This window comes from Anser cygnoides, chromosome 13 (genome assembly GCF_040182565.1).
Source record: "Anser cygnoides isolate HZ-2024a breed goose chromosome 13, Taihu_goose_T2T_genome, whole genome shotgun sequence".
In the NCBI taxonomy this organism is placed as follows: Eukaryota; Metazoa; Chordata; class Aves; order Anseriformes; family Anatidae; genus Anser; species Anser cygnoides.
In genome coordinates this window covers 14,625,216-14,635,619 of record NC_089885.1, presented here as the reverse complement: position 1 = coordinate 14,635,619, position 10,404 = coordinate 14,625,216, and the positions used below count along the sequence as shown (strand labels likewise).

Sequence of the window (10,404 nt, the reverse complement as noted above, 5' to 3'; positions counted from 1 at the left end):
GGGCAGCAGCAGAAGCGGCGGCGAGGAGCCGGAGGCTTTTCCCGCAGCGCCGGCCCGAAAACAACGGCTCGGCCCCGGCGGCAGCGAGCCGGCACCGCGGCGGCACCCGCGGCTGCCCCCGGCCCCCGAAACGGGGAGGACGGAGGAGGTTAAAAACGGCTCGCGGGGGCTCTTTCCAAAACAATAAACTTTTAATGCTAAAGCAGTTATAACCAAAAGCTGTACAGAGTTGATTTTTTTTTTTTCGTTTGTATTTTTTTTTTGTTAGAAAACAATTTTTTCTCCCCCATAAATATTGTTCAGTTCCCGGCACTTTGTATCAATAATTAAATTACGAACGATAAATATGGCATCATGGATATGTATTTACAAAAAAAAGTTATTACAAAAAGGCAACTGTTATACTAAACGTCACAATCTGGGTAGAATAAACACCACATCCTCATCCTGAAAAATACTGACCGACCCCATCAGACGAGAATACATTCACAAGTGTAATGCTTGGAGAGAGAGAGAAGGAGAAAGAGAAGGAGAGCAGAGAAAGAAGAAGCAGGAGAGCTAGAGAGGAAAGTTCAAGACATAACAGGACTTTGGCACGGTTTAAGACTGTAAGTTTAAACAATCACCACTAAGGCGAAGGAGAATTTTCATCCTCATGTCAACATCCCACCAAAAGAAGGAAAAACAAAACAAATTAAAAATAAAAAGTGAGGAATCGGAGGAAGAGGTACTGGGACAGGGAAGGAAAAAAAAAAGCCCAAACAAAACAAACAAACAAAAAAACGAAAACAAAACAAAAAAAAAAAACAACAAAGAAACGACTGCGATTGCAAAAAATGACAACAACAAAAAAAGAAATCCAATCCTGAGATAAGGACATGGCTAGTCCAGCGTCTCGGCTTGTAAAAAATAGTAATAATTATAATATAATAATAAAAGACCCCCCTCCGGATCCTGGCAGTTAACTAGGTGTAGCCCTATGCGGTCGTCGGTGTGGAAACTCCATTTCCGCGGGAGCGAGCTGCAGTTGACTTGGCATGTCCTTTTTTCCTTGTTCCCAACGCATTTGGTCCAGTCTCTGGCTGGGCAGCTGTTGCCTTCACACATACCACTCGTTAAAATTGGGGGGTAGTCCAGGGTTGTGGCCGGGGTTACTCTGAAGGGCGGCCGGCGGCGTTTTAGTGGAGTCCTTGCCTCCGGCTGAGCCCACCGCCGGGGGGGTGGAGGACTCGTACCCCGAACTGGCTGCAGGGGAAGAGTCCGACCCCTGGGATTCGTGCACCTAAAACCAAGAGGCAGAGATGGGAACAAGCCCAGGGCCACCCCGCCACCCCGCTGAGCCAGGTCAGGATGCTGCCCCAGGCAGGAGGGATACCAGGGGCCACCAGCTCGGTCCCCGCCCGGCACGTCCTGCCGGTCACCCGGAGCACCAGCGGCTTGGTGCAACGCCTGCCGCAGCTCCCGGCCACTTCCCTGCGGTACAGGGAGCTGCAGCATCCCGGCGCGCGGGGCTGCAGCATCCCAGCACACGGGGCTGCATTTGCACAGCCCTCTCGAGCGGAGCCACGCTCTGGAAACCGGGCAGCACTTGCACCAGCAGCAGCGCAAAAAAAAACTACGCCATTTCCCCAGGCTGTGCTCCAGCCATGGCCCAGGCACCGGGGACCGCTCAGGCCATGCCGGGAGCACTGCAGCGGGTGCTGCGCAGCTCTGCCCTGTTCAGCCGCAGGAAAACGGGCCCCGAGCACGCCAGTGACCGAGCATCTGTGCTCAGGGAGGATAGAGCTGGGGGCGCAGGAGTGATTACCTTCATGTGTTTCCTAAGTGAGCTGGGGTGGGTGTAGGATTTGTCGCACACCTTGCAGATGTAGGGCTTGTCCGAGGTGTGGACGTGCATGTGTTTCTTCCTGTCGCTGCTGTTGGCGAAGCGCCTGTCGCAGCCCTCAAACTCGCACTTGAAAGGCTTCTCACCTGCGAAATTCAGAGAGGGTGAAGGAGGGCCATTCCCCTCCGCGTCCCCACCTGCCTCCTACCAGGACGGCCTCTGTCCCGCTCAGCCCCCACTTTGGGGATGCACGAGGACCCCAAAAAATGATGAAGGGGAAGAGGGACGGCGGGGTTTGTTTTGTGCCAAGTGAATTCGGGTCAGCCTTTGTTACTTTGAATTTGCCTCCCACCGGCCCCGCGCCGTGCTTCAGCGGGGACAGCGCTCGGTGAGCCCGAGGAGGGAGAAGACCCAAGAGCAGTTCAGCGGCTCGGACGGTTTTACGGGACGTACTCAAGGATGCGAGCCGAAAAGCGCTTGCTTCCTGCCTTCCCCCCCTCTTCCCGCCGGCCAGGCAGAGGGCTGAATGGAGGACGGGGCTGCAAATAAAAATACTTTGACAAAAGTATCGCTGATTTAATTGGGAGAAAAGCCAATCGGGCCTAAAAATAAAAAAAACGAGGAGAAGAAAGGGAGCGGAAGTCACCGAAAACGAGATTTCATTAGCACTCGTACGGGTGCCTCCGCAGGGGCGCGCAGGGGGCCGGTGGTGGCGGCACGCACCCGGCCGCGGAGCCCCGGGGGCCTTACCTGTGTGCGTCCGCTTGTGAATCTTGAGGTTCTCGGAGCGGGCAAAGATCTTCCCGCAGCCCGGGAAGGGGCAGGGGAAGGGCTTCTCCCCCGTGTGCACCCGAATGTGGTTGACCAGTTTGTATTTCGCCTTGAAGGACTTGCCCTCCCGCGGGCACTCGTCCCAGTAGCAGATGTGGTTGTTCTGCTCGGGGCCCCCGACGTGCTCCATGGTGACGTGGGTGACCAGCTCGTGCATGGTGCTGAAAGTCCTGTCGCAGCTCTTCTTGGGCCGGCTGAGCTGGCTCTCGTCGAGCCACTTGCAGGACAGCTCTTGCTTGATGGGCTGCCGCATGTACCGAAAGAAAGCCCCGGGGCCGTGGTGGTGGTGGTGGTGGTGGGCCGCCACGTTCATGCCCATATTCACGTTCATGTGGTTGTAGTTGTGGAACTGGGCGCCGCCGTAAGGGTCCGTGCGGGGGCTGGAGACGGCCCGGTACGGGTCCGGCCGCCCGAAGAGGTCCCCGCGCAGCCCCAGGTGCATCTGCCCGTTGTCCACGTGCCCGGTGGGGGACGTGTGGCTCGGGCTCTGCTCGTGGAGCCCCGGGAAGAGCAGGTAGCCCGGGGTGTCCGGGATGCCGCCGGGGCCGTGCAAGCCGCCGGGCGAGCCGCCGAAGAGCCCGTGCTGCGCCGTGCCGGAGGCGGCGTCCGCGATGCCGGAGCCGCGGTTGCGGAAGAGAAAGTCGCGGGGGGAGTTGAAGGCGGCGGCCCCGCCGTAGGAGGGCACCTGGCCGGCGTGGTGGTGGTGGTGGTGGTGGTGGTGGTGGCCCAGCGCGCTGGCGTAGCCGGGCGCCTGCGGTGTGAACGCCGAGCTCTGCCCGGCGGCGAGGTCGTGCGGGGCCGCGTTCAGCTTGAAGGCGGCGGCGGCGGCGTGCGAGGAGTCCCCGAAGGGGCCCAGCCCCATGCCGGCGGCGGCGGCGTCGCGGCCGGGCATCTCGTGGTGGCGGGGCGCCGCGAAGCCGCCCACCCCCAGCGCCGGGAACTGCGGCCCTCCGTCCAGCAGCATCGTCATGGGCGCGGGGCCGGCGGCGCGGCGGCAGCCTGCCCCCCTTCCTCCCTGCCTCTTCCCCCCCCACCCCCCTCCTCCTCCTCCTCCTTGCCTCCCGCCCCCGAAAAAGTGCAAAACCACCCCAAAACGCGCCCCCGCCCCCAACCCCCCGCCGCGGGCGGGCGAGCACCCCCCGTCCGGGGAAGGAAAAGAAAAAAAAAAAAAAAAAAAAAAAAGCTTTTTTAAAAAAAAAAAACAAGCCCCCGAGCCCACCACCACCCGCCCCCGGAGGCGCCCGCCCCCGCGCCGGGCCGGGCCGGGCGGCGCAGCGCAGCAGGGCGAGGGCGAGGGCGCAGCGCGGCCCCGCTCCCGCTCGGCGCCGTCGGGCACTGACGGGGCGCCCGCCCGCGCCTCGCACATAAACCAACGCCGGGGCCAGGCCGCGCCGCGCCAATGGGGAGCCGCCGGCCGCCGCGTCAGCTGACCCGCCGCCCGGCCCGCCATTGGCTGCGCCGCGTTTGATTGGCACGCGCCCCGCAGCCGTCGGGGACGGGGATTGGGCGCGCGCGGCTCGCAGGTAAAACGGGAGGGGGGGGGGCGGGGTGCGGGACGGGACGGGACGGGACGGGACGGGGTGGACAGGACGGGGGGGGACGGGGCGCACGGGACGGGACGGGGCGCACTGGACGGGGCGCACGGGACGGGGCGGACGCAGCCCCGCGGGGCAGCCCCGGGCCCAGGGACAAGAGAGCCGAGCCCCGCGGGCTCGCCGTCCCCCGCCGTGCCGTCCCGGTGCGCGCTGCCCCCTGCCCGGCCCGCTGCTCGCCGCCCCACGCCGCGGGGGGAAAGCCCCCGGGCGCCTCGCACGGGGAGGGGGCAGGCGTAAAGCCGGCACGAAGCCGCTGCGCCGCTTCAAAACTAAACCCAAAGCCCGCCTGAGCCCACAGCGGCGGGGCGCGGTTCATTTTTTTAATTATCAGCAGTTCTCCTGCACGACCCCGAGCCGAGCGCGGACAGCCCGCTCCTGCCCCGCCAGCCCCACGGGGCCAACTTCGCCGGCCCGAGCCCCCCCGCGCCCCCCGGCCTGCTCCCTACAGGGGACAGGGGCAGCGCCGAGCACCGGGGGGTCCCCGCTCGGTCCCTGCCCTCCCCGCCGGGCCGCGGAGCACGGCCGAGTAGCGCCCGGCGCGGCGGTTCCCGTGCTCTATTTTTTGTACACTCGTTTGTCTGTTCTTTCTATTTTATCTTTCTTTTTTTTTTATTTCTTTCTCTTTTTTTCGTCCTTCTCTTTCTTTCTTTTTTTTTCTTTTTTTTTTTCCTTGTTAATTTTATTTTTGCAAAGGCAACGTTCAGCCTTGGAACAATTATCAGTTGCAGACAGCGCTATAAATCCACTCATTTTCTGTTCTGGAAAGCATTTGCAAAGAACTATGGGGAGCAAGAGTGGAAATAAAAGGCAGAAAGAAAGATGGCTGTAATTGTAATATCCTGAGATTTGCTGAGCCCCCAAGTCTGTCTATTGGGCAGGTCTCACAGGCTCGCCGCCGGCTCTCTGCAGGAAACGTAAAATCTGATCAAGTTCAGAGACGCATTGAGAGCCCGCTTCAAGCAGCGCTTTATAACCGCGGCCCTTTCACATCGTTCCCCCCAATCAGCCCCGGGAAAGACTTCGCGTTCTTTATTTTAGGGTTTGCAGGGAGGACAAAAAAAAAAAAAAAAAAAAAAAAAAAGCCACCGATATAAAATCTCCCCGAGAGGTAACACCGGTGCCCGTCAAACACTCAAATTGCCCAGGCCACATCCGCCAAGAACAGTCCCAAAGTTGGAAGGTGAGTGCCTCGCTGCCGTTACGGCGAGCCCGCAGCACGGCAAGAGGCGGGAGAGGGGGGAACCCCCCCCCCGGGGGGACCGGGGCCGCCTTCGCTGCGCGGGGGCGCGCAGACCGAGGACCGGGCAGGATTGCAGCCCTCCCTCGGGAGCGGCGGAGAGGGCCGGGGCTGCCCGGCACCAACCTGCGGCTCCCGGGGCCCGGCGGCGGCGGAGGGCAGCGGGGCGAAGCCGGGCTTCCCACCCCCCTACACCCCCCCCCCCCCGCCCCGGCGCTGCGAAGCGGCGGTGGCTCTACCTGCCTGTCCGCGGAGCGCTGCGGCGGGGTAATTAATTACCTCCCGCACGTCGTGGGTTTTCTCGGCTACTACAACCCAAAAAAAAAAAAAAAAAAAAAGAAAAAAAGGGGGGGGGGGCATAATTTAATTAGCCCATCAGCTGAGCGCCGGGGAGGGCCGCGCCTCTGAAGTCGCCGACCTGGAGCAACCGAGGGCGACTGACCTCTGCTTGTGCAGGAGGCCTCACGTGTAGCCCGGCGCATTGTCTGCCCCTAATGGGATGCGCCGGGGCCGCGCCGGGCCGGGGGCGGCGGCGGGAGCCCGCCGGGAGCCGCCGGGGCCGCGCCGCGCTGCGCGCCCAGGTGCCCACGCCGCGGAGCGCTGCGGTTCCCCGGGCGGGCTGCTCGGGGGGGGGGGGGGGGGCAACCTTCAGCCCACCGGCCCGGGGAGATGCAGCGAGCGGGGCTCTGCGGCGGGGGAAGCTTAAAAAATAAAAACGTTTATTTTTATTATTATCATTATTTTTTTTTTTTTTTGCTTAAAAAAGTCCCTGCGCGCGGGCGGCGGCGGCACCGCGGGGCTTCGGGGAAAGCATCCCGGGGGGGTGGGGGGGGGGATCAGAGGCAGCGGTGGGAGCTCTGCACGAGGACTCGCCGTTTCGGAGAGTGTTTGGTTGCTTTGCAGAAAGCGGCGCCCGCAGCCCCGCCGTGCCGCAGTGGACTCGCGGATCAGGCTACATAAATTAACCTATAAATCTTTTTTTATACGTTTCCCATTTCTACCCTGCCAACTTTGTACGGGTGTGTGCGCCGAGCAATATGCAGACGGACGTACAGACACTGTTTAAATCCGATCGCTTCCTAGCTGCAATCCGCCAGCTCGGGGACCAAAAATGGCATAAAACGCGTTCGTTTTATTTCAGCGCATTGTCGCTGTGGCCTATGATTTTTATTCTCCGTGCTTTCGTAATAATAATAAAATGTAGAATATATTTTGCACATATTTTAACGCTTCAGTAAATTCCATTTTTATTCAGCGGTATTTCTGGCCGGTCCCAATTCCTGCATTTATTTTTCAGGGGCGGGGGAACATCACCATCACATCTCTCTCCCTTTTAAATCTATCTCAATTGCAAACAGGCAAACAACAGCAACCGGAAAAGTAGTCTCGCAGGCTCTCCTGCTCCCGTCGTGCTCCCAAAGCAGGGGAAGGCGGAGAAAGACACCCTGCTTTACGTCAGGAACACATATTCCTGTAATTCTCCTCCACCTTTTTTTTTTTCTCTCTTTTTTTTTTTTCTCCCCCCTTTGGGACGATTTGGGAATTTAACAGCCACAAAAAACGCAAAGCCCCTTGAAAGCGGTGCGGGTCCCTCCGCGCCCGCCGCTGCCCGGTTCCCGTGCGTGCCCCGCTCGGTGGCCGGCCCTCCCCGGCCCTCCCCGCCGGGCTCCCCCCGTGCTGCCCCCGCCCTGCCCCGGGGGGCTCCCGGGGCCCGACTCTGCCCCGACCCAGCACCCGGGCACGGCTCGGGGAGCCTCGCCGGAGGGAAGAGCGCCAGGTCTGGGCCCTGCAGCGCCAGGTCGGCGCGGGAGGAGAAATGGTCCCCAGTGGGTGCCCGCTCCTTACGGCAGATTTCGCAGTGGGGCAGAGCGGGCAGGGGCTGCGGGGGCTTCGGCAACGGCCCCGGGAGCAGAGGCTCCGCGGGTTTCCCTCGTCCCCTCCGCCGAGGGTGTGAGGAAAAGGCAAAAGGAGCCCGGGGAAACAGCAGCAGAAATCCCCCGCACCGACCTGCGAGCCGGCTGGCAAGGGGAATACTTCATACGCCCTAAATACCTTTTAAAACGCGGTTTATCGTGGACAAATGAATATCCCTAACAAGCGTAAAGACAAGTAGCTTTTCTTCTGCCATAAACATATTGCACCTCCGCTGTAATTAAATGCAAACCAGGAGCGAACGCGACGTTTCCATTGCAGCTGTCACTCAGCGGAGGGGACTCACATGTACATTTGAACTTCAGAGACAGGGGCTGGAGTAACCAGGTCTGAACTTCGGCAACAGAGGGGGCGAGGGGTACCAAAGGCCGGCCAGGCAGAAAGACCGAAGGGAGACAAAACGGTGGTGCCGGGGGGCTCCGTCCCGCAGCCCGGGCTGGCACCAGAGGGAGGGAGCAGCAGGGCAACCGGCCCGGGGTTTTTTTCGGACCCGGGTCGGGGATTTTCGCGTCTCTGCTGGCGGTGGGGAAAAGTTCCGCTTGCAAAACCGAACAGGAGCTCAGCTGCCGGCTGGGAAACACGCGTCGGGTTCGGAAGCGAGTGGGAAAACCACGAGGAGGAGTTGAAGCGGCTGCGGGATGAACGGGTCCCGTTCCCGTCCCTGTCCCCGTTCCTCCCCCCCCCGCAATAGGGCGGCCAAGGCAAAGCCAAGGGGCAGGGGACGTCGCGGGTCGCGGCCCCGCAGGGTGCCGGGCAGCCCCTGCACCGTGCCCGCACCCAGACGGCGTGGGGCGAGTGATCCCGGGCAGCCCCCCGGCAAGGGCGAAAAGCCCCCGGCAAAGCTGGGGTGGGGGGAACGGGACGGGACGGGACGACACGGGGCAGTCCCCGGTCCCCGGGGCGGGCGGAGGAGGAAGCGGGGGGCTCGGCACCCCGGCCCTGCCGAGAGGATCCGGGCCCTCCGGCCGCCCCCTTGAAATCGCCCCCTTGAAGTCCTCCGAGGAGCGGAGGGGGTGGGGGGAAGTGGCGAATATCTCAATCAGCGAGGAGGTGACCTGTGACCCGGAGGGTGGCTCTATTGTCCCGCTCTTGCGGGGGACACAGACTTTAGTCAGCCTTTCTGCGTGACTGAGCCCTGAGGGGCAACCGCAAGCCCCGGGCTCCGGCGAAGCATCCCGGGCTCGGGAACCGCCAGCCCGGCATCAGCTGCCGGGGCAGAGCCGCCCTTTCCCCGGAGTCCCGGGGTCGCCGCCCCCGAGCCCCGGCTGTTTCCGAGCCCGCCCTGCCCCGGCCGCCCCCTGTCCCCCCTCGGGGGGCCGGGCCGGGCCGCTCGGAGCATCCGCACCCCCGGGCCACGAGGGACCGGAGCGGCCCACCCGGTGCCGGGCCCACCGAGCAGGGCCGAAAGCGGGGCCGCGGAAGCCGCCTCCACCCGCTCCCGCCCGGCGGCGGCTTCCAGCGGGGCCCGGAGCTGAGCCGGGCACCAGGCGGCGCTGCGGAGCGGCCCGGCCCGGCCCCGGCCCCCGACGGCTGCCCCGGGCCCCCCGGGGCTGCCCCGCGCCTCTGCCCGCACACGGGGAGCGGTGGGCCGCTCCGCACCCTGCTCCGCAGCCCCGGAGCACCGCGGAGGACGGGGCAGCAGGGGGACGTGAGCCCCCGGTCCCCAAATCAACCCCGGCCCTGTCCGCCCCCCCTCGCCGAACCACCCCGGGGCCTCGCAACAGGTGTAAGCCCCGGTAATAAGCCCCTTGTTCGGGTGCAAAGCGCCTCGTTGGAACCGGCATCCCCAGGGGCCGGGGAGAGCGGTCTCTAGCTGTTGCGGACCAACCGGGGGGAGCTGCTAGGCTCCGGGGAGCCCTCTTTGCTCCCCCCCAGCCTGCAGCAACTCCCCCCAGGGAAGCTGAGGGGACACCTGCACCCGCGACATGGCCAGCCTGCGGTGCACGGGGCTCAAGGCGCTCTCCCCTCCGCCGGGAGCCCCAAACGCGGGGCTTCCCCTCGCTCCCAGCTCTTATTCCCACCCCTGGGAACGGCACGGAGACGGGGGGGCGGCAGTGTCCTTCCCCGGGAGGCACGGCTCCCCGCGGCCCCGGGCTGGGGGCTTTTCTCCCGGCCGGGACTCCCCGACGTGGAGCCGTCCGGTGAGGCCCTGGTGGAGCGGAGGGGCCTCGAGGGGACCGGGCGTAGGTGGGCTCCGGCAGAGGGGTGCCGGGTCCCTCCGGTTCCAGCCCGTGGGGTCGGGCCGTGCGCCCAGCTCCGGCTCCGACGGCGCCGTGCCGGGACACGGAGAGCGGGTCGGCACCGACGGGCACACCGGCGGCGGGAAAACGGGGGTGTCTCCCGTCGCCCCGGCATCCCCCAAAGGTGGGGACACGATTTCGCCACCCCAGAACGTGTTGGAACAACGTGTTGAGTGCTTTAAGGTCTTAGGGAAAAAAATCAAAACGAGGGCTGTGCCGTTCCCACCGCTTGCCTTTCGCCATCCCCCCTTCGGCCGCATAGCCCAGCGACTTTCCCCTCAACCGCCAAGGCTTTCCCCAACGTGCGGGACAGAGAGCTGACTCCCCCATTCCCCTCCGGCCCGGGGACCCGTCCCCGCGGGTCCCCCGGGGGACATCTGCCCATTCCCTTTCCCGTTTGCTTTTTTCTCCCCGGGAAAAGCGGTGCCGCCGCAAAGCCGCGGGGTACAACCCGCTGCCGTTCTTTTCTCTGCCGGCACCATTCCCTTCGCCAGCGAGGGGGAACGAAGCGCTTCAGCGGCTCCCCCAGCCCGGAGCCCCGACGGGGGCGCGACCCCCCCCCAGCGGGCTGGGAGCAGGGCAGGGCGGCCACGGCTCCGGGCACGAACCGGCCTCAGCCCTCGCACACTTCCGCGGGTGAAACAGCCCCGCAACGGGAGCGACTTGTGGCGGTAACAGCCCGTTGGAAGCCTTGGGGCCAAAGCTGGCCGAACAGCGGCACTGGGACGCGGGCATCGCCCGAAT

The 10,404-nt window shown here is 63.8% G+C and overlaps 1 protein-coding gene across 1 annotated transcript; it reads right to left on the bottom strand.

The window, feature by feature from the left end:
• Window positions 1-261: 261 nt before the first annotated feature.
• Window positions 262-3,738, bottom strand: ZIC3 (Zic family member 3). Its single transcript, XM_048076668.2, has 3 exons — window positions 2,576-3,738; window positions 1,808-1,971; window positions 262-1,282 (listed from the first exon to the last, which is right to left on the bottom strand). The coding sequence occupies exons 1-3, from the start codon at window positions 3,624-3,626 to the stop codon at window positions 1,100-1,102; spliced, it is 1,398 nt and encodes a 465-aa protein (XP_047932625.2). The 5' UTR covers window positions 3,627-3,738; the 3' UTR covers window positions 262-1,099.
• Window positions 3,739-10,404: the final 6,666 nt, after the last annotated feature.